The following is a 24,738-nucleotide window of genomic DNA, read 5'->3' on the forward strand; positions in this document are numbered from 1 at the left end:
TTCCTAGAGCAGCAGGTGTGCTACCCGAGCAACTTTGGCCCACTTGCCAAAGCATTAACATTGATACTGCTCCAATAACCACTTGAACTCATAAAAATACTAAATATCTTGAAAATATTTCTCAAGCAAAAGTTATAAATACATGATGAGGAGATGAGAATGTCAACATCATCAGAATTTGCCTTTATTTAAATTTTTGACCATTTCTGTTTTGAAAATGTAGTTGTTTTCTGGTTTGTGGAATTAAAACCTATTCATTCATCCTTTTTGTTTGCCTGTCACAAAAAGTTGCTCAATAGTTTGGAAGTCGAGTTTTAGCAAACCTGATTCCCTTAACAATTCCCTCTGAATCTTGTTGAATTTTAAATTAATTAGATGAGATGTATTTAAGTCTTAATGCATTGCTTTGTTGTTGTTATGTTGTTGGTGGTGTTTTCCTCATATTATCAGCAGCTTAAACGCATTAAGATAATAAAAACCAATACTGAATATAGAAAAAAACCCTCTTGATAGATACATAAATGCCGAATTGAACCTTTTCTCAACTACTCATTTGCTACATTATCCACCATTAGCTACCTAACCTTGAATTAAAGATGAAAAATCAGACAGGTGGGTGAAGTATAAAATGCGGTAATATGATCAAGTGTCATCCAGGTGACCAGGTGTACAAAAGTGTTCCTTATCAGATTGCAGAAATCTTTCTCATCCTATAACAAGAATTCACTTGGGGGGCTAAACAGACCGGTGCTCAATAACCAGAATGAAACCTCTAAGTGCTTTGCATGGATGGACAATCTATGTTGCAGCATTATCTCATAAGACATGTATTGCTCTCTAAAATGTACTTATTAATGGCTGTTTGCTGAGTGTTATAGGCATCCTTCCAAGTACCTTAATTCATGACATAAAGAAGGCTGGAGACTGTGAATTAATTTTGGCAGATCCCTCAAATAAACAGTAAAAAGCAACTTGGTAGTTTTTGAGGTTCGTGAGAGTCTCAAAATATACGACACCAATACCACCAGAACTGGTTTTTTCCCAGAATAGTGGAAAGTTTCAGGTGAACCCTAGAAGTTTTGAATTGTAATAGAATCTGCTGTGGCACAGTGTAAGATGTCTGAGAGCAATAGGCTGGCAAACAAAAAGGTGATCTATTAGTGGTTATGAATATGGGCCATGAGATCTGAATACTCTGCAAGGTTTGTGTATAAAATTCCCCAAAAGGAAAGAAAAATAATTGTTTTTCTGGTACTATGTCTACTGTCGCAAAATTGCAAAACTTCAAATGCTTTTTAGGGAAAACTGAAGATATCCTGTTTTTTGTCCTTTTTTCTCTGATGAGATGAAGAGGATAAGATGAAGAGGCTCTGTAAGGAACTTTCACTATGGAGAGATCCTACTCCATTACCCCAGGAGGAAGAACAATGAATAAACCTTTAGGACAGAATATAACACTGAACCAGTTATACGAAACTTTGCAATAAGTGTTAACTTCAGTACCAAATCAAGCTGAGCCATAACTGAGAAGCAGATTTCACCATGGCCACCACTGACAGCAAACAGAGAATGTGTGAAGAGATGGACAAAGTGTGAGGAGACAACTGACACGCTGGATCTAAATGTGCAAGCCACTTTGAATACTTCGATTCCCTCTGCCACTTCTTTGAAAATCCCTAGAAGGTGCAACATTCAGTGAGTCTCTGACGAATGCCTGTCCTTTCTGAGAAGACTTACTGTGCTGAGAAAAGGAGAAGGGCAGAAGGGTAAGTGCACAGCAGGGCAAAAGCAGTAAAAGAGCACTATGCCTCACTATACTAGAGTCAGAAGAAAAATCTGCCTGAGGGTCTTTTACTCACCCCTTTCTTTGACTGAATGAGCGAAGTCCAACATCTCTGGGGTGTTAGCCCTCAGGCTTTGTAAATAAAACATGACTGTATTGCAAATAGCTCACTTCATCATCCACTTCTTTAAACAGAATCCTGTTGTGTCCAAATGGTGCTATCAGCCAGTTGTTACTAAAACTTCATCAGCGCTCTATTCTTTATGACTCTTACAGGGCTCAAACCACACCCGCTGCATGGACTGCTATTGCCTTTGAACTGAGAAGTGTTACGGCTGCTTCTGCTAAATGTAATGAATTATAACCCAGTTTTGTGCAAATCTCAGAACCACAGAATCACAGAATGGTTAGGGTTGGAAGTGACCTCTGGAGATCATCTAGTCCAACCCATACGCTAAAGCAGGTTTGCCAGAGCAGATCACACAGGGATGAGTCCAGGTTAGTTTTGAATGTCTCCAGAGAAGGAGACTCCACAACCTCTCTGGGCAACCTGTTCCAGTGCTCTGGCACCCTCAAAGTAAAGAATTTTCTCCTCATATTTAAATGGAATCTCCTAAGTTTCAGTCTGTGCCTGTTGCCCCTCATCCTATTGTTCAGCACCACTGAAAAGAGTCTGGTCCTATCCTCCTGACATGCATCTTTGAGATATTTATAAACATTGATGAGATCCACTCTCAGCCTTCTTTTCTCCAGGCTGAACAGATCCAGCTCTCTGTCTTTCCTCATAAGAAAGGTGCTCTAGGCCCCTCATCATCTTCGTAGCCCTCTGCTGGACTCCATTCAGTAGTTCATTGTCCTGAAACTGGGGAGTCCAGAACTGGACACAGAACTCCAGATGCAGCCTCCCCAGGGCAGAGTAGAGGGGGGGGATAACATCCCTCAACCTGCTTGTCACACTCTTCCTAATGCACCGCACAATACCGTTGGCCTTCTTGGCCACAGGGGCACATTGTTGACTCATGGTTACCTTGTTGTCCAAGAGGACTCTCAGGTCCTTCTCTGCAATGCAGGTCAATCCTCAACATGTACAGGTGCCTGGGGTTATTCCTCCCCAGGCGTAGGACCCCACACTTACCTTTGTTAAACTTAGGTTCTTCTCTGCCCAGTCCTCCAGCCTGTCCAGGTCTCACTGAACAGCAGCACAGCCTTCTGTGTGTCAGCTATTCTTCCCAGTTTTGCTGAGAGTGCACTCAGTCTCTTAATCCAGGTCACTGATAAATAGGTTGAGCAGGACTGGACCCAATACTGACCCCTGGGGTGCCCCACTTGCTACAGGTCTCCAACCAGACTGCATCATTGATCACAATTCTCTGAGCTCTGCCATCCAGCCAGTTATCAGTCCATCTCACTGTCCACTCATCCAAACATACACTTCCTGGGCTTACCTATGAGGATGTTGTGAGAGGCAGTGTCAAAAGCCTTGCTGAAGTTGAGGTAGACAACATCCACTGCATTCTGCTCGTCTACCTAGCCATTCATACCATCAGAGAGGTTATAGAAGCTATCAGGTTGGTCAAACATTATTTCCCCTTGGTGAATCCATGCTGATGGCTCCTGATAACCACCTTTTTTTCCACATGCTTGAAGATGATGTCCAGAATGAGTTATTTCATCACCTTTCCCAGTATGGAGGAAATGATACATGATATTACACTTCTTACTGTGAGAAAGTGATTCTGTTTTTTTTTAATTCAATTGAAAAACGATTTTAAACAAACCAAAAGAGAAGTGGCTTTCCCCCCGCCCCAATTTTAATTGGAAATACTCCCATGGAAAATGTCCAGCAAGAACTAATGATCAGATATATACAGAGACATTTTGTAAGCACTCCCCTATGACTAGACAGGATGTTGCTATTACAGAATTATGATTCACCACCAGAGTAGTTTCTGATGAGATAATAGTTAAGTAATTACATGGTTTGTAATGTTTTCTTAAAGTTAGCTCTGATATAAAAGGTATAATCTTTGTCTTCTAGGAAGTTTTGATACAAACGTTTACTAGGCTTTAAGGAAGATGATGTGAATCCTTTACACCTGTGCAAGACACTGGACTATTTGGATCACAGGAACAAGTTGTACAGAAAAATCACTGTACAGGAATAATGGTTAGATGATTAATGTGTCTTCAACTTTTATGTATGTAATGTCATAAAAACACATATGTGTCAGGAAGTTGTATGGTCCTCTGAGAAGATTTCAAATATGGCTATAAGTATAGAATCCATACAGTTAATGGTAATGTCTTTCTGACAGCTTGACCACATTCAAGATTTCCTGGATGTTATGCTGTGCAGTAATGCTTATTTCTATAATAGCTTTCTATTGACAGGTAGATGGCTTTGTTTTTAGGTACTAAGGTACTTTTCTATCATTCTTCTATCAATGAAAAGCAAACAAATAACAAAGGAGGCTTGCTAGACTCTTTATTTTTTTTTTTTAATCAATAAAACATGGAATAATTTTACAGAAAAAAATGCTGTGCAGAATGTTGTGATTTTCTTAAAAAAAGATGTATATCCCCTCTTATTCCTGTTAAGTGCTATAATTAACAATGGCACATTCTAATTCTTTTGCTTTGATTTTATTTGTGAATGAGATCATCACTTATACAACAGTTAATTCAATAAATTTAAACAATTAGAGTATGTGGAATTCATTAGATGAGTGTGACTCTGACTCCAGCCTCTCGGTGCCAAGTCAGATGAAAACCTTTGGCTCCAGTTGAAGGTGGATTCCCCTTACTCAAGCTTGACAGAAAAGGAATATCATGGTCAAAATGACTCAGCACAGGATATGTACTAAAGGGATCAGGTAAGGGGTCAGGATAGGTGGGTTGTGTCTGCAGCAAGGACTCATAATACAGACCTCGAGTGACATCAGACAAGCACAGGAACATAAGCAGCAGTCCAGGTAGATTGCTGTAATGTTGTTGTTGTTTTCTAAATCCTCTAAAATTACATGTGGGATCAACAACCTCTAGAACAGCCTTGAATTGAAGCAGGAGTGATGGTTTAAAGTTTTTGCTCCTTTCCAGAGAACTTCTATGCTATAGAAATGTAGCTCATCTGTTCACTCTAAGATTAGCTACTTAAGTGCTGAAATTAGGAACTGAGTTGGGCCGGACTCCCTCTGTCCCTTGAGCACAAGTTATACACTCAATTTATTACTATTATTTTTACAGGTTTTTATTTGAATGAAAATTGTTTAGCTTATTAGTTACTAGAATCATATCACAACCCTACTTTGTCTTTTTATAGGTACAAAACAGATTACATGCTGTTCTGATACTTTTTGTGCCTGCCAAATTTCCATGAGATGTTCCTGATGTTTGCAATATTGCTTTCAATAGGCTTTTCTGTTGTATATAGTGAAAAGCAGTACTGTGTAAAAAGGCTCTATGGATAAAAATACAGATTTTACTAATCTAGACTGTATAAGAACAATGTGCCATAGTGGTATCCCCTTTACATACTTATATTTTAAATAGATATTGTAATTGAAAATCTGATAATAGGACAAATGTGAAAAGGGAGAAAGCATCATGAAAAAGAGGAAAGCAGTGTGGTTATATGAAGCTTATTACTGTTTTCACAGTGAAAGCAACTCTAAAAAGAATGGAGTGGTGGTCTCAAACATACTTTGCATTGGTAAAATATGTACTTTTGCATAGCCTTTATATAGGGAAATAGGTCTATTGGCTTGTATTTCTTCAGTTAGGCTGATGCTTTAAAATAAGACATGAAATGTCATCAGAAAAGTAAAAAGCTCTGCTTTACAGTTTATCATAACTAAAAAGTGAAACACTTAATCAAAATAAAAGTATGCTTCATAAAAAGGATGTGTAGCTTGCACAACTTCTGAGTAAGTTTATGAAGCCAGGAAAAATGACCTCATGGTTAGCAGACTGGCTGAATAATAATAAATATAAGTATATCCTCTGCTACCACAGACTTTCTGTGTGTGTATAGGTGAGTCATAATTCCTTCATAATTCTGTTCCTTTACAAAACCATAATAGCATAACAGCATTGATATGCCTTTAGAAAGATACTATAAGGAAAGAATAAAAAAAATTACAATTCTGAGGCATTCAGATGCTACAGTGACAAGTGCCCTTCAAATCTTTCAAACAAATTGACTAAATCATACATTTTCTTAAAATAAAACTTGCATCTCCCGTGGGACTGAAAGCAACTCTACAAATATTAATTTATCTTATTTTTGCTTTCTATTTAACTCATACAATGAATGAGGTTGGGGTTTGGAGAAGGTGACCTTTGAAGGTCTCTTCCAAACCCAAACGATTCCATGATTCTATGAAGTAGGGGTGCTATCCGCAGCTCCTCTGTGTTATATTTTGCTTCTTTTCAAGTCCTTTGTGCTCTGAGCTGGGGCAACTCACCTCGTCCCCCTTAGGATTGGGTGTGCTTTCAGGCATGCAGACAAGCATGGCAAGGCAGTCCACAACTTGGTGGCTCCTGAGGCTCTGCGAAGCGCAGCCACCCACTGTGTTCCCACGGAGGCTTTGCCCTCTCCTCTGAGTCATGCTGCTACCTTCAGCAGACTGCTGTTTTGAAATAACCACCTTTCCCACAGACACAAGGAGAAATTGCAAACACTTTCAAACTTAATCCTATAATACTTGCTGCATTCACATACGTCTCAGCCTTTCCCAATAACTAATCTCTAATTTAGGAACTAAATAGAAGGAACTTAAGAGTGTCTTAAGAATGTCTTTCCAACAATAAAGCACCTTCTGGCACACTTCCAGAGTTGTACTTGCCAGCATGTTCAGCCTAAGCTATGGTCTCTTCGTCATTAAGAAAAGTCTTTATAAAATATATTACTGCTTTTTAAGATATTACTATGAGGTCAGTACTAAGTTAAAACTGCGATGATTTTTTTTATTTCTGTAACATTTGTACCAAGAAGAGGAACAAATTATCCTGGCTTCCTTGGCAAGGCAAAGACTTTTCTGCAAACAAGTACATCTTGTAGAGTGTATAGTATATCTCCTCAACATTTTCTGATCTATTGGCAATCCATACTGAATTGTTTCATGCTGAGGCAACATCACACTTTGCCAGAACACCTCCATTTTTTCCTGTTAATTTTGTGTGGTTGCAGGTAATACAGGAAGCTCTCAAGGACCAGGCATGGTCCAAGAGCCCCAGGGAGAGATCCTTATGGAAGTAACACAAGTGTGTGAAAGAAAGGAGGAAACTTAACATTCTAAATAGGCTTAAAGCTATCTTTTGCTATCTACATTTCAGTGTATTCTCATATAAATTTTTAATCTTTGACACAAAATAAACATCATTTGTTAAGTGCTTATTTAGTATGCAAATTCTTCATCACTTCTGAAACTCATAAGTAACAAAGATGAGGTGTGACTTATAATACTAAAAGAAGCTTGCCAGTGCTGAGTTTCCTATCTGTGCTTTTGTTAATTATCATTTTGTACACTTTAAATGCATTGGATTAAATAGCTACACAATAAATTTACAGTGACAGATTACGAAGCACCCTCCTGGCTACTCCAAGATATACAGCAAGAGTCAAACTTTCAGGGTACTTCTAAACATTTTCTGCATAAATATGAACATTTCAATTTGCAGACACAATTGTGCCCTTGGTTATTTGAGTACAGTGTGCAATTGGATGGGCTCTAATGTTTTGTGCATACAGTTTTAGGCCTGCCAAAAATCTTTTTCAAGTTCAAACAGTTATATAATTTAATGGGTGAATCCTTTATAGTCCACTTGACCATGAAAATTTATTTCTTGGACTATCTTGGGTTTTGCTGGACAAACTGAATGATAAGAATGAGAAGTCCAAGGCATTTCAGTAATTTTCACCCAAATTTTGCAGCTGCTTCTATCTTCTGAATTGTCATTACATCATTTACCATACAGTATTTGGTGCATCCTCAAAAGTTTGCATGTTCTGCTTTGTGAACTGACAGTCTGCTCTCACAGAACTGACATAAGGAGAAAATTTTGAGAATGCTGCATTTTCCTTTTCAAAATTATAAGGTGATAAAAAAAGACCAGGATTGCTACATACAGGAATGAAAAAATATTCAACATACATAGGTGTATATAAAAATATTATGCATTTTCCATATTAAAATATCTTAGAATCTTTGAACTCAATTCCTCTCCAAAAATGAGTAACACTTGAAAGTATGTCCTTGAATATCACAAGATGTCATAAAAATGTTAATTCTTTTGCATAATTCCTTTGCATGTGTGCTTGATTTGCTGCTTCTTTGTTCTGCTTCTTGGGCTTTTGTTTGTTTGTCTTTTTTTTTTTTTTTTTTTTTTGGTGAATGCACCAAAGTTTAGAAAACATTGTGACCACTGTATGTATATCTAAGTTTATAATTTTACAGTAACGATTTTGAGGCAGACCTGAGCAAAAATTTCTGCTTTTTTTTTTTTTCTTTCATTTCTCCATTTTCTTCTTTAGTGGCCTCTTGAAAAATCCAGCCTGCAGAAAAGAAAAAAGTGACTAAGAACTGCTCAAAGCATACAATGCTTATTGGTATCAGTGATGTGCTGGTTCTTATTACTAAGAATGTAAAAAGTAATTTAATATTTTATCACTGAAGTACAACGTTGTTATTCCGAAAACAAAAAAACTAGAGACATGTCAGGAAAACAGAGAAAAAGAGTACAGTTAATATATAGTAAGTGTTTGCTGAGTCATTTTTATGCTCACATAATGTCAAAAGCTAAAATGCTTAATAATATTTGGTACTCAGTTGAATAAATAATACTTGTGCATATTGAAATGTATGGACTGTAGCCGTCTAATGCAAGTATGAACTAAGTATTTCGCTTGCGTAAGAGTGCCCACTTGTGGCGATACTTACACCACAGGCCTAGCATCTCTTGCAGAAAGAGAAAACCTGGTTATCAAAGGCCACAGACAAAGCTACTTAAAAAAACCCCACAAACCTTAATAAACCCTTAATCGTAATAAGACCTGGTTTTATTTTCATAATGTATTGGAAATAGAAGTTTCAATTGGTTAGCATTGCATGTTACACATCAGAAAAATGTAGTGGTATTGATTATTTTGTCATTTCTACAAGATTTCACTCTACTGATTAGATAATATTAGTGTCTGTGAGGTTCCATTTTTGAAAAGGGCACGGCAGACAAGTTAAGCATATTTGTTTTGTTTTGTTTTTCATGAAGACAAGAACATGCAACTTACCTTCCACAAAGCAAATATAAGCAGTGCAAGAATCAAGAGTCCAGCGAAGATACTCAGGAGGATAACCCATAAGGGGACTGTACCTGGTGGGAGTTCTTTGGAAATCTTAATCATGGTCTGCAAAGTGTTCACAAGAGAAGCAATAAATAACTTGGCCCTCTAAAATATCAGGAGAGCAGCATGACTTTTATCAGTATGTGGCGATTTGCCAGGGTATCACTCATTTTAGGTACAGGAATTTATAGGGGGGAATTGAGAAAATAATCTCCAACATGAAACCCTACATTTATATAATAGCTTGCACTTTGTAAATACATTCATTTCATGAGGGTCAGCTCTGCTATAAGTCAGTTATCATTATTATAAAGGATAGAGGACCAAAACCATGAGTAGCTGAAGTGTGTATTAGGGGGTTTGTTTACTATATTCTTCATCATGCAATGACTTCTTCCTTGAAAGGTGGCAGTCATTAACAAGCTTCTAAACCAAATACATGAAATAAGTGTAAAAAGCTGTGGAGATATTAATTTGATTTTAAACCAGGCACACCCAGTGTAAACTAAACTGAAATAAGGAATATTCACATTTTAATAAATATGCCCATATAGGAGTTTGAGTTTTTTTACTTAAGAATTTATTAGAGACACAATAGTTAAAAAAAAACATTGAAGAGCTGAAAACTAGATATTCAACTTGAAATTATGTCTTTAAAAAGTTAATTCTGCAGTTTCTTGGTTTGTAAAGGTAGCTCTCATTATCTGCAAACGTCTCAGCTGTGTTTTCACTCCTGGATTGAATTTCAGTCTATCAATTACTTCAAGCATCTAACAAAATGAAGATATTCTCTTTCTACCTGAATCCACTACTATAATGTTATATACTTTCTTACCTAAGAAAATGACATGGAATTTCTGAAAAATAAAGATTCTGTTTGAAAGATATATCTTGGGTAATGATGTGGAAAGAAATAATAAATAAAGAAATAAAAAATAAAATACAATCTACAAAGTGAGATCACTTCTAAATGGCGCAGGACAATATTTAAAACAATGTCAATTCCTTAAAATAATTTTAATTATCCTTTGAATTTACATAGATGCAGGAATCATTTATGTTGGAGCAGGCAGAAATACTTCAGACAGTACTTCTCACCCAGGTACATTGATGGGTATTAGGATCTCAATATCATCATCTGAGTAATTCTGACATTTCTGCTGTTAAATGGAATCAGTTTTATTTAGAGTAGAATAATACAACAGGTAACCATCAGTTTACTAGTGATGAATGAAAATTAATGATTCAGTAGCACAATAATCCCTACGGAGAGTAAATCCATGAATTATCCTACTCTTACCTCCACTTTTTGATGGTCATTTCTCAAAATCAGTGATGAGTTCTCACTCCTAAGTAATGCTTTCGCAACAAGGGTTAAGCTGTGAATAGTTGCCTGGAAGGAAAGGAATGACTGTCGTTTATAATTAGGTATTTTGAAATAGAAGGCTTTGTAGAAATGAGAAGGGTGAAAGCAAAACTTAATGCTAAAGTTTTGGGAGATGCTGAAAAATGAGAACATCAGTGAAGTGGCTCATGTATGTCAGCTTCAGCACACCCATCACTGCAAGACAGCTTTGAAAGAGAGAGCAGAGATTTCAAGGAAATACTAATTAATCCTGGAATACTGCTTTGGCCACTGGGAGAGATTTAGGCTTTTTAAAATTCTGCTGTATCTCCCTTCCCACCCTGTATTTTCCAGAGAAAAATGAAGACACAAAACAAGAAGTCAGTATCAGAAATGTATCAAATGAGGAAAACAGACCACAGCCTGGTCATTGTTGTAACCATCAGACAATACTGAGGTGTGATCTGAGGTGAACTCTCACTCCTCTGCTCTTTTTGATTAAAAAATTCTTTCTAGACCTGAGAAGTCTCTCCAGATTAAAGCTTGTTTTAAAATTATTTGCTTCTATGTACCCCTCCCTACATCTGCTGAATTAGAATTTGTGGATTCATAAGTAACTAATTAAAAAATTGACCATCAATACAGAATGGGTAAGGGTTGTCTCCATACCATGTTTTGAAATTCCTGCTAAGTTCTAACCACTCACTTTAAGGATACTACAATGCATGTAACCTAGTTTTGAGGAAATTTTAAAATGTCAAGAGAAATTATTTCAAATACTATGGGACTATGGAGACTTAAGAAAATTAAAGGTATATTTTGAATAGACATCACAAACATTGGCTTAAGTTTCTTGTACCTGAGAGTATTCTGCATACAAATGGGATTCACTTACTTTTATGATGGTAGGTTTCCATACTCTTAATGAAACATTCACTTGATATATGTCAGATGGGACCAATGCACAATAAATATATGCACAGCTGTATGTATCACAGTCCTGTTTAAAAGGCACCAGCAATAATTATTAGAAGACACATGACTGAAATAAAACCATGTAAACTACTATATAGACATATAATTGACTTGCTGTGACACCAATATGAAACTGATATTAATTCCTTGGCCTTTTTAGGTAAAAATGACACTGCAGTTTATAAAACAAGTTGAAATATCCATGCTGTGGTAGAATACACTCAGTTTTTACACGTTTGCTTAGCCTTGAGGAAGCTCTGTTACAGTAAGTAAGCAGCAAGAGGCATCAGCAGACCTCCTAAAGGATGCACAGCCTGTAACCACAAGTGTTTTTCTGCCAGCAGAACTGTGGCTTCTCTGCAGCGTTTCCTGATCCTTCCAGGTCTTGGGATACCCAAATCTTTCAAGCAGGGCAGGGTGCATGTGTGAAAACTTAAGTATCCTTACATCCCAGTATCATTTGCTAGCTGGGAGGGCAGCAGCATTACACTTAGCCTACACCTTTATCACCTCTGTAAAGGACTATGATGAGCATAGCAAAATATTCTTCACGCAGCATAGTTTCATTTGAACTATAAGCTCCACTTGTACCTCTGTGCTGAGGAGGTAGTATGATGGCTTACCCCTGACATGCCAACATAACTATGTTAGCAAAATTACTTTGTTCATCTAAATATGAGAGGCTAATCCTTCCCAAACAGGGATAATAAATTAAATTTTTACCAGTTGCATGGAAAATCTGTCAGATTTGAGAGCTAGCATTTGAAAATACATTCTATTGGATGTCTAAAAAAAAGTTACAAGTCAGATGAGACGTTTTAAAAATATTATTATTTATTAATTACAACAGGAATACAGAAGATTAAGTTTACTCACTGTTGACAGTGACCTACTGTTATTTACTCATTTGCAAAACCCACCCCAAATTCAGTTCCACGTACAGTTTTGTAACCAAATAAAAAGTATTACTAGTAGATAATCTAGTAGATACTAGATGGCTTTCCAGGCTATTAAGACAAAGTAGGTTTCCATAGGGTACAGTTTAAGAGAAGTTTTTATATATTTATTGCAGAAGTACTCAACTCAAAGATCTGACTTAATATCTGGGATTAATATATATATACTATATGTAGGCTTACCATAATTGTATCCTTTGTAGGTTCTTTTATTTTTGGCAACACAAATGGCTTCCCAGCGCTGATTCTTAAGGGATCTACAGGGTAACTACTTTGGCAGATGGCATTCTGTTAGCAGAAATACAAATATTCTTATTGTCTGAATACTCTATTACAAAAATGCTCTGGAAACAAGCCAACATTCGTAATATTTAATAGCAATTATGATATTGACTAACCACTAAATGCAATAAAACTGCTTATTGCGAGAGGGCAGAAGAGGAAATGCAGATGGTGTAGGTAGTGAGGTACCATTATTCAAACAAGAAATGAGCTTTCTAGGAAATACTTTAACCCAAACTCTATCCAGCCACTTAAACATCTGTAGAAGCAAACAAAAGCTTCCTGCAAGATGACCACTACATGAATCAGCAAGAGCTGGCTATTAAAAGAGCTAAATAGCTTTTGCACGAGAATCCACAGAGGTTCTGCCCCAGCAAGAAGACAGGTTAAATGCAGGATTCAGGAGCCCCTGTTGCAGCGTCCAGAGAGGAAGCATGGGTGCTGGAGCACTGCTAGACCTCTGTGTCCCCTTCAAAGGCAGATGGGAAATGCATGGGACTTTTTTTTTTTTGTCAGGTCATTCACGTTTAGATTGGTCACCTGAAGAGGACTGCAAATCCCCTGCAGTGCACTTTGGCACACTACTATTACTAGGGTGTAGCTAGTGGTAGATGAATTATACCCACAGTAAAAGCACAGATTTGTTGCATTTTTGTGCAAACTTGGGTCAAATGTGATGATTGCCTAGGAATGAAAATAATGAAGAAAGGAATTTTAGATTAGACACAATTTCTTTGTCTTCTAAACATGAAATATTTTGGGAGTTTGTTGGTTTTTGGTGTTTTTGTTTTTTTTTTTTTTTTTTTTTGGTGTGTGTGTGTTTTTTGTTTTGTTTTGTTTTGTTTGTTTGTTTGTTTTAAAGTGAATCTTGAACTTTCATTTAGACCATTTGGTTTGTTTTTCAGTGCTGCAACACATCAAAACTAAGTGAAATGGTGTAGCCTCATCTAGGCGTTCATGGTCCAGCAGGAGGATTGGACTAGATGATCTTTTGAGGTCCCTTCCAATTCCTGACATTCTGTGATTCTGCAAAATGTTTGGAGAGAGGTGCATGTGTGTGTTTGTATCTGAGGGAAAGATTAACAAAAAAAAAAAAGAAGTTTAGGTCACTATTTAGTGATATTTGGGTTCTCCAGCTATCCAGTGGTTGATATAGCTCTAGTTTTAATACCTAGAGATCTGGAATAATGGGATTTGCTGGAATTGTGATCTCGGCTGTTCTGGAGGAGTGAAATGGAAAAACTCAAAAGAGGGCTACAGGGAAGAGCATTTGAAAGACATGAACTACCATCCCCTTCAAGTTTTTTCAATATCTCATAGAAGGAAAAAGCCAGAGGACTGCAAGTGCTGGAGAGCAGACTTGCAGGAAGGCTAATTTCAGTAACAGAAAGCAGAGGACTGAACAGGAGTCTGAGCTCTAGAGGTACACAGCAGGACTAGAGCATTTGCAATAAGCGCTGCTAATAATGGAGATAATTTGAGTCACATTAGGCAGAACTAAGAAAGAAACTCCTGTCACTCCTATCTCTCTCTGGGCCCCTCATGACTTGGCAATATATCAAATTAACCTTGTTATAGCCTAACTATTTAAAATTTGCTGGTTTCCTTTTAAGAAAATTTATCTCTCTGTCATCTTATATAGATCTGTATAGACTCTTAAAATACCAGCATCCTGTCTTTTAGACTAAAAGCAATATCTACCTTGAAGCAAAGCAGAATCCCAAATATTTCCATTTTGCAGTTCCTTAGAGCAAAAATTTCAAATTTTTGAATTAATCATAAAAATAAAAATTCCTAGCTTACTTGGGAATATGATAACGCAGTGAGGTAGAGAAGAGTGTTCTTGGCTTCTGTTACATTGGGAAATAAGATCTGCAGTGTGAGGTTTGGCATTGGAAAGTGTTCACCTTTTTCAATCTATTAAAAAAAAAGAAAAGTTTTGATTAGTACTTTCCTTATTTTGTTGGTATTTGATTTTTTCCCTTTCCTTTCCTTTCCTTTCCTTTCCTTTCCTTTCCTTTCCTTTCCTTTCCTTTCCTTTCCTTTCCTTTCCTTTCCTTTCCTTTCCTTTCCTTTCCTTTCCTTTCCTTTCCCTTCCTTTCATGCTTTTTAACATTTCCACAGTCAGTTTTGCAGAAAGTGGTGTGATGAACTCTTACTTTTTCCCCTGAGAGACTGTTGTGAATTAGCAGGCACATTCTTCTGTGGTCTTTGGTAATGCTTTCTAACAGTTAAGAGCATCTATTGAAGGAAATAAAGTAAATAGGATTAAAGGGGGCATTTTGGCATAAATTCCTTCTTGTTATCCTGTTTACTGCATCCTTGTTTCATCTGGGACTTCTATCTAAGGTAATTTCATTTCATTTTTTAATAAGCTCCCAAAATGCTTTAACATGGGAGAGGAACCACTGTACCAGCAATGGCTCCTGCTGGTTCCTCCTCAGGTGTGCTTAGGCAACAGCCCTCCTGCTCACCCACTCCTCTCCCCTTTTTCCCTGAGAAGATCACAGGACACATCTGTAAGCTGTTGTAGGTTGGATAAGAAACAAAACAAAAAACCTTTGCCATTGCTATTTACTGAGGCTGAGAACCTTCCTATAGCTCATTTTTTACAGACAGAAAGTTGATTCAGAGACTGTTATCCTTTGTATATGAGACCTTTGCTCAGCTTTGGATTTGGCACTGGGAAAGAAGGATGCTCTGAAGATGACTACATTCAGTCATACTGCAACTTAAGGCTGGGCTTCTAGACCATTAAATATTTTTTTCCAACTGATTCTACTAGTAATGTAACATTCTTGGAGCATGGCATTTGCTGTTTTCAAAGCTAACTGGATTTTTGAACTATCTGTGCTAAACTGCAGTGAACATAGGTCATTCTCATTTACTAGGGCATGCTCTCTTTCCTCTGCGGAGGGCAGTAGCTCTAAAACCCACCCAATCTACTTTGCAGGGATGGACCATTCTGAGATGCTCTGAATCACCTTATTGCAAAACAAACAAGAAAAAGAAAGTGTTAAACACATAATACCCATGTATTTTAGCAAATTGCTTATCTGGTAATTAAGTAGTAGGCTATCACATTAAGCAATTCAAACAAACAACAAAAAAAAGAAGACAGTACCCATAGCATGCAGTTTTGTTTCTTACCCTATAATGTAAAGTAACTTCATCCCCAATCTGCTCTGTTGTGTTAATAGCAGTAGGGATGGTATCATTTGCTGCAATTATAACATGGTGCTCTTTGAATACACTGCAGATTAAAAAACAAACAAACAAAAACAAAACCCACAATAAGTACAAAAAACTTCATAAAAGCTCTAGCAGTTATTAATCTAGGTATTTTCATTATTTCATGAATCCTTCAGAACTAGTCTTGCAATGAAGAGTGCACTGCTACTTCCACCGAAGTTGAAATCATCCATTTTTTAACTAATTTTCACTTTTCATTTTGTACCTTTAAAACTTGAGTTCAGATGACACTACAAAATGAGCAAATGTTTTTCCCCAAAATACTACATCACTACTACTACTACACACTACACAAAATACTACATCACATACTACTATCTTGCTGTTCTTTTTCTGGCTGTGCAGTTCCTTATCCTGAGTATTGCTATGTGAAATGGGTAAGGCCCTATAAAAGACAGAACCATGTAAAGAAAGAACAAGACAAGCATATTCTAAATTCAACCTTATTCCCTACGAGACAAGCAAAGGCTGGATTTGAACCATGAAATGCATCCAAAATGAATGTCACTTAATTATTTGAATGTGCACACCATGCAAGGTACTCTACTGATAATATTTATAGTGTTTTTAATTGAATTCTAGCTGTTTCTGGAAACAAAGTGTACTACAAGATCTGCCTTAATGTCTGAATTGTTAAAAATAAACCTCTGAAAACCTAAAATTAAGGCTAGTTTTTGGAGCTGGAAATAAAACATGACATTATGCAATATTATAATTATACAAACTCACATCCATCAGGAAGCTGGAAGTATTTGCTTTCTTATGTACCTGAAACACCTTTGAATGAATAGAGCAAAGTACAAGAATCAACAAAAGCTGCTGCTGTTCTTGCAAACTGCAGATCAAATTTATATAGATAAGACAGAGCTACAGTGAGATAGGGACAGTGACTGCTCCGTTACTTCATATAACTATTCTTTTCAATGCCGCCTGTGCTCCTGTTCATAAACTGAGAAGCTGTCATCTGTAGATACTAACTGAACACAGGTCAACAACAAAACAATACCATGTTATCTTTGAACATATTTACTGTGTCAGCCAGTAAAAGTATAGAGAAGCACCAATACCTTACAAATATCAATCCTACTTCATATTTTACTGGAATTGTAACGTGTCCTCTGTTGTCACTCAAGGTCTCAGGTGGTTCTTCACTGTCACTGAAATAAAACAACATATGCCACTGAGACTGTGATCATCATCTGCACACACAACACAACTACTGGGTAGGAAAGGATCTTAAGAAACTGAAATACCTACAGCTCTGGGTATGAAAACACACTACTAATTTCCAGATAATTACTATCTCCTTAAAGTAAATTCAAAAGATTGTTTCCAGTAACTAAAAAGTTAAATCCTGCACCAGTCCCAGACTAGTGACACATCTTTATTGAGATTACAGACTGCAAATAGCTGGATGAAAATGGACCAAGTAAGGGCCACTGTCACACCACACCTGTGTTTTGCAGCAACAGCAAACATGGAGGGCAAGTGCATTCCTTTATCACAGACAACTTTTTGCACTGCTCTTGCTCTATGGAGGCCAGACCTTGTTCTTTAGAATAAACTGTGACTCATGCTAAAGTATGCTGTAATTCTGTAAGAGAATAAACCTTTTCTAAAGGTAAACCAACTGGCAATTATGACTCATTTCTGACTCTAAAGCTCTAGAGACAAACATTTATTTAGTCCACTCAGTCCACTGCTGGACTACATCCATAAAGCTGCCAGATCTACAGATTGTTTAACCACTTTTGACTTCAGAAAAAGTCATCCTTGTTTTACTATGAAACACAAAGCTATAGAGCTTTCTAAGAAAACAAAAACAAAAACCAGAAGGTAAATAAGTAATGGTTTCAACTAACCTTGTTGCATATACATGAACAGTAGCATTTTCCAGAAGATAGGATGCATTGAATTGGAATGATATTTTGAAAGAAATCTGTTTGGAAAAACACATTACACATTTTAAAAGAGAAAAAGAGTACACTAATAAAGTTTGATCTGATGAAAAATGAGCAAAATTTTGCTACTTTTGTCTGTTGAATCTTTATTCACATTTGAACACTTTTCTGGGAAAGAATGCACGTTTTGAATCTGTCCCAAACAAGAAGGAAAACTAATAGTTATCACTTATTAAAGAGAAGCCTCAAATTTTCAGAATTCAGAAGCCTCAGTAAAATTTATTATATAGTATATTAGAAATACATAGCTAAATAATCCTTAATAGAAACCAACTGGTCTTGTGATCAATTTATCAAAACCATTTTTTTTTCTCTCTGTGGCAGAATGCAAACCCCCCTCTCTCCCCCCCCTCCTTCAGTATGGAGGGAGTAGGCACATCTCCCTCTCTCTGCTACTTGAAGCTAACAGCTGCTTTTGTTTGGCCCAGAGCACCCTGGCCAGGGCCATTAGGAGAAGGGAGTGCCGAGGCGCCAGTGAGCCGCTGGGCACCTGTGACCAGTGTGGGGGATGTTTGGAGGCTTCAGGGGCACCCCACAGCCGGTGTGGGGGTGCAGAGAAGCTTCTGGAATGCCTACAGTCAGGGCTGATCAGCCAGTATAAAAACGGGACTCTCTCGTCGAGACTGGGCCCATTGTCGTCAGTCTCTCGGAGCACGAGTTGAAGATACTGCTGTCGAGACCCCCCGGGATGGAGACCCCGCTTGCCTTGCCGCCACGTGTGTGAGTAAAACCCCTCGCAGGATTGCGAGTATATTTATCCTTTCCGTGCACATATGCACGTGTAACTTCCCGTGCTTAATACAAGCACGTATAAAATTATTTCCTCGCACAATCGCGAGTGTAACTTTATTCCGTGTACATTTGCACGCGTACTTTAAATTATTTCCTCGCACAATCGCGAGTGTAACTTTATTTCCTCGCACAATTGCGAGTATATTATACATTTATCCTCGCAGAATCGCGAGTGTATTTTCCTCCCGTGCTTCCACATAAGCACGTGTAGTATTCTGTGCACATTCGCACGTACAAGTAAATTAACCCTCGCAGAATCGCGAGTGTATTATAAATTTACCCTCGCGGAATCGTGAGCGGACACTTTACCTTTATCTCTTTAAGAATAATCCCGCACCGTGTTCAGGCAAGTGTGTACTCCTCTGGGACTCGGGGGTGGTTCCGGAATTGTTTTGGGTGAAGCCACGTGCATGCACTCTGTGGACCGCCTGTTGTACTAGTTGCTGCCCCTTAATAATTTTCCTCAGCTGACACCCGAACCTATATTTAAGTCACTTTTGGAGTGATAAAACCCTGTTTCTCACCGGTTTAATAAAAGTTGTTTTGGACCCTGTTGTCCCTTAAATTAGCCTCGGGGTGCCTCCGTGACACTCTCCAATGAGAAAAAGCTTCAAAGCCTGGCAGTTACAGTGGAGATGATTATCTGTCTGTATAAGGCTGCTGGAATCTGACTTAATATATAGTAAAACACTTAGAATACTGAAAGAAATGTTTACAATGTAAATAAATTACTACTAGGCCTCACAAAAATTCCCTACTTATTATAACTAGGGCAAATCTATGATGATCTGGCTCTACACAAGATTTGGGAACACTGTCCCAAATATGTCCCTCTTCATATGCTGACACTTAAGAGTAATTTTATATGTAGCAAAGCTTGTACTATTTGTTACTGTACAGGAGTTTTCAGCTCAGGGTTTTATTTTTCCTTTAATTGTACAAATTTCTATTACAAAAGGGCACAGAGAAGGTTGTCCTAGATAGTTCTTCAGATTTAAAATTAAAAAATATCCAAGAGGAGGCTTCAAAAAGGAATATTATTAGGGAATGTTTATTAGTGAATCAGACATTAATTCTTTTCTGAATTCAAAGGAGAGTATGAAATGTCTGAATTTGGGGATCTGTAGTTACAGACAAGCTAACAATCAAAGCATGAAAGGAAAACATGGAACATCTAGCTGGGAACAGAGCATTGCAGGGACTTGCACTGAGTAGTAAGCTTATTTGGCTGCAAGAAAGTAACAGCTGACTTAATTCCTACAGGTCCAAGACATAAACTGGAATGTATATGTGGGAGGCAATGCAAAAGGACATCTCTCCTGATTTTTCCTCTGTTATACACCTGCAACACAGACCTAATATGACAGAGGAACAGACATGAAACTGCTAGGAAAGACAGCTGGTCTTATTTTAATGCAATTTTATATTTCTCAATTTGATATCAGAACTATTTAAGTGAAGCTTAGATGCATAGTTTCAAAGGCTTAGTTTAGATAAAGCTCCCTCTCTATTCCAGTAGGAGATACAGACTTATCACTGGAGCTGTTCAAGCTGGAGCTCTATTTTAAGTGGACTGCTTGCTGGAGAGGCCTCTCTCTCCCCACTGAGCAGGGGTGAGGTCTTGATGCCTGGCTTTCGCAGATCCAGGTTAGCATTTCCACATACTGGCTTATTGTCTTTTCAACGATCTGACTAAGTTTTATATACAAAGTAACTAAAGTCATAGGCTCCAACCTGTGGAAAGCCACAGTATCTAATGTCTTATGGCTATATCCTAACCTGTCCTATCAATATATCCTAAGCAATATTCTATACACCTGGAGACACACACTTCTGACCATGTGTGCCACTTGCTTTCTGACAATGTCAAGGATGACAATAGGCATGTTTTATCTCCCCAAATACCACAGCTTACTGTCCAGTTACTGAAGACCTGATGTTTTCCTATCTGGCTCAGGCAGTTCATACCAAGAACAGCTGGGAAAGCATGAATAGACAGGTCTTCAGATGAACACAAGAGAAGGAAATTTGGAGGTGATAGGGAACTGTTCTGCACTTAGAATAACATGGAACAAGGAGAACTTGTATGCAGGGGGACCTTTTACCTCTTCTGCAGGTTTTAGAAATGGATATCCCACTTTGCAGGTGATGTTGTGATTAGATTCACAGCTATCTTTCTGTATATCCTAAAGGAAAAATAGAGTGAAATAATGACGTTGTGCAAAGTTTTACCTAAGTATTAAAGGCCTGTTGAACCTATATACCATTGCCACTTCTCATCATCAAAACATAGTAAGAGTCAAAGCCTTAAATAAACTGGGAGAAAAATAGGAAGCCCTAACTTCTGCAAAACAATTTCCACCTATGGACATCTACATAAATTAGTAGCCATTATAGCCCTCCAGTGAAAGTGTTTGGAACATTAACAATTATACACAAACTAGACATCATGCAAGTTAGTCATGGGGTCTAGCAGATCAGCATAAGTACACATTTTTTACATGTAATTTTGTAAATGTGTTCCTAGCTTGGCAAGTAAAATGACATTCATACTTCATAAACTACTGCCACAGGGTCAGCAACAGTACTATGGATCCCTGACTTCTAATGTGCAACATCAGAAATATTGATTGAAACCAAACTTCTTCTAATGTTTCCCACCTGAGATAGAGATCAATTCATAGCATATCTGCTGAGGCAGGCAGAAAAGCAGCTACTTTGGAAGTGCTGTCTGAGGTAGGGATGAGGCAGGCCCTTATCTATGTTACCCTACCAAGGCTGTGCTTTTTCCTACATGTGAAAAAGGAAAATTCAAGAAGCTCAGCATCTGTACTGATGAATAAGGAGGCAGTATCAGCTCTACAGATGTACAAATGACTCGTGGTGCTCATGTTTACCTAAGATGCAGGCACCTACTGTGTAGGTCTTACTGTGGAACTTGCATCTGTAGTTGAGATAAACTAGGCAAAAGTCCACTAAGGTCAAAACAAATACACTCTTTTAGAGGGATAAGTGAGGACAGCAGTTCCAGGGAATCTCTTCCAATCGACTGAGATGATGCCAGAGCAGTGAAATTCAGGCTTACAAAAATGCTTTCTCAGAACTCTTTAGCAATATAGGTTATGATACTCATGATAATGTGAAAAATTCCTACCTCAATGCCAGCAAAAATAATATTTGGAGAAGATTGAACCAAAACTCTGGTATTATAGGCACTGTCTCCTTTGTTCTTCACAGAGAGCTGAATGGTGAACTTATCATTGCGTGACTTTACAATGAATGGAGAAGAGCTGTAAAACAGAGTAAGAATGTTGGACATCTTAACTTTTGAATGTGTTTTTAACATAAACAGGTATTTCTTTCAGTGTCCAGACAATATTGTTTCTGATTTGGAAATCATTCCACAGCATTTTCTTATTAGACTACAGAATTTATAATTTACATGGAAATTTTGTACAAATATCAAGCGATACAATAAACACAGTGTAGTTACCTGTCTCCAGCTATGCTTGCTTTTACACTCAGAACAAGATCTGAAATGCATTTATTTTTGGCTCCACAATCTTTTGTGAAAGGAATCTGCAACAATAGTATTTTTATTCTCAATTTTATTACATTTATTATTAAAATTAAATACTTGCATTTTAATGAATTATCTAATTTTATATAAGGTCTTGTGTTTGAAAGTCAAAGGAGTCTTCCCTAATATTAATCAGTTAAACATGCCAGTATAATGTAAAATGCCTACATGAAACATAACCTTTCTAATAATTTCCTTCAAAATGATTCATCTAGTTTTGAAAAAGAGGCAATAATAGAACTATGAATTATGTCAAGCACCATCAAATGATATAACTAACATTTCCCTGCTCTATTTATGTAAAAAAATTATAATAAAATTTCTTTTACTCTCTTCTATCTTTAGTTAACTCTGCACAGCTTTAAAACCCCAGCCTGGTTCCCAAGCACACTGAATCAAGCTTTTCACTCGTGAAGACTCATTTACAGGAAATATCTTCTGGACAGGCTCAACAACGTTTCCTCTCTAGCCAGTTTTGTGGGTAGTACTTTCAGGTCTTGTGTGGGATATGAATTTTAGTTTAAATACTTTGGTTACTAATACAGAATCATGCTGACTTACATATTCAGATATTGAATTTGGCAGGTTGCTATCAAGAACAGGTCCACTCTCTGGATCAGAAAAATTGAACTCCAGCAAAACCCTTACAGAGTCCTGAAAGTCAGGCTTATCCTAGAACATAAAGAAAACAAAATTGCTGTCATGGACGTTCACTTTAGTATCTAAGGAGATTAAAAAAAACCCCAAACAATGCTGAGGTAAAATGTTTTTTTCAGTCACGCTGTCACCATCCTTGCTTGCAATTGCCGACAAAGAATTTAATGTGCAAGCCAATGTTTAAAAATATCCATAATGTTTTTGTGTATGTCATCTCATCACAAAAATGTCACATAGTCTGAGCATATTCAACACAGTTTCATTTAAGAATGTCTCAGAAGATTCAACTCACAGACTTTCCCCTTTTAGTTGTGCTTAAAGGATCAGTAAGACGAACAGCAGCGGTTATGACCCTATGTGAAGTTGAACTGAGGCTTGCTCTTAGGAGGTGTATTGCACACCCAAGCAAATTCTGGGCATTGTTTGTCATTAGATACAACTGTGAAGTCACTGAATATTTTAAATGTGGGTAACTTACCTCTATTGACTCTGCACATTAGTTACGATCTAGGCAATTTTGTACTCAGAAATTACATTTCTGTTTCACAGTGAATAAGTATTCTATAGCTCAAACCTGATTTGTGAGTTTTCTTACTATATTTTAGCAGGAGGAATTGCACCATTATGCAAACTAGACTTGCAGCTCACATGTTCCTGCTGAATGCACCTAAACTACCAACCACAATAGTTGCTTGGTTCCACTACGTGTGTCATGATCTTTCCAAGATAGACATAAACAAAGAAACAAAGAAAAATGAACTGTACATAAAAGTAAACAGTTTATACATACAGATACAAAAATTTAAACCCTAGGTAGTGAACAAACTTTATGTACAAGGTCCCTTCCAACCCAAACCCTTCTATGATACTATTCTACTTAAGATTAATTCTGGATGTAGATTTTGTTGTCTGTTTTACAATTAATGGAACACATTTGGGTTATTATAATGTCCACATGACAAAAACACTTTAAATGATTTACTTGCCAACATGTAGAAGTTATGTTTAATACATTCTGAATCTTTGATAGTTATATTCTTTTGCATTTTCCTCTCATGGCTTTCTGTGAACAAGCTTCGAGATATTTGCCTCTGAGAGTCAAGAGTAATCCAATACTGCAGACCTGCAAAGAAAGTTGAGACCAATATTATGAACGAATTTGCCTCTACACATTCTTTCCCCCCCAGTATCTTAGATGCAATTGAAATAGTGAATTTAGAGGAGCTGCATCCCATTCTTGGAGAAATAAACAAATATGAGCATAGCAGTTTTATAGCATAAAGATTCCATAGCTTAGTGCTTATCTACTTACTAGATTCAAATGTATCTTCCTTTGACTTTAGTCTGGTCTTAAAACAAATTGTGGCATTTATGCATATTGTTTTTCTTTTATTTATCTGACAATTTTGTTGTTGGATATTGATGCTTTTGGGTGCAAATTGCATGGAAACATTTACTTCAGCCACATCACGAGACCTTAACAAAAAGACAAAGAGAGAAAGTGCCTTGAAAAGAATAGCAGCAACTTTTTCTAGCTTATGAACTTTAAAAATGCACAATATTCAACATTAGAATACACACATGTGATGGTCTAGACAAATATTAACTATATACTATATAGTACCAGTAAACAACAAATTACAGAAAACATGATCACAGGTTTTCTCCACAGCACTGTAAATGTTTCAGAACAGATACCAGATGAAAGGAAATATTTTCAAAAGCATTTAAGCAACTCTATAGAGTCAGGCCCATTTTAAAAGAGACTGAAGGCGCAGATGCATCGTCAAGGATGTCCACAGATGAACATATTATA

The 24,738-nt window shown here is 37.2% G+C and overlaps 1 protein-coding gene across 1 annotated transcript in view; it reads right to left on the reverse strand.

The window, feature by feature from the left end:
- Positions 1-4,251: 4,251 nt before the first annotated feature.
- The window catches only part of ITGA1 (integrin subunit alpha 1), a 77,972-nt gene continuing 57,485 nt past the window's right edge, over positions 4,252-24,738 (reverse strand). Inside the window, exons 16-30 of the mRNA XM_065860393.2 lie at positions 24,235-24,398; positions 23,909-24,045; positions 22,827-22,937; positions 22,179-22,264; positions 21,840-21,975; positions 20,791-20,871; positions 17,795-17,871; positions 17,000-17,089; positions 15,831-15,933; positions 14,484-14,597; positions 12,582-12,686; positions 11,363-11,467; positions 10,423-10,515; positions 9,069-9,185; positions 4,252-8,336 (exon numbers count right to left, since the gene is read on the reverse strand). Coding sequence (XP_065716465.1) covers positions 8,292-8,336; positions 9,069-9,185; positions 10,423-10,515; positions 11,363-11,467; positions 12,582-12,686; positions 14,484-14,597; positions 15,831-15,933; positions 17,000-17,089; positions 17,795-17,871; positions 20,791-20,871; positions 21,840-21,975; positions 22,179-22,264; positions 22,827-22,937; positions 23,909-24,045; positions 24,235-24,398 — 1,564 coding nt within the window. The 3' untranslated portion in view covers positions 4,252-8,291. The remainder of the gene's footprint in view (positions 8,337-9,068; positions 9,186-10,422; positions 10,516-11,362; positions 11,468-12,581; positions 12,687-14,483; positions 14,598-15,830; positions 15,934-16,999; positions 17,090-17,794; positions 17,872-20,790; positions 20,872-21,839; positions 21,976-22,178; positions 22,265-22,826; positions 22,938-23,908; positions 24,046-24,234; positions 24,399-24,738) is intronic.

The sequence above is a fragment of the Patagioenas fasciata genome, chromosome Z (genome assembly GCF_037038585.1).
Source record: "Patagioenas fasciata isolate bPatFas1 chromosome Z, bPatFas1.hap1, whole genome shotgun sequence".
NCBI classification, from domain to species: domain Eukaryota; kingdom Metazoa; phylum Chordata; class Aves; order Columbiformes; family Columbidae; genus Patagioenas; species Patagioenas fasciata.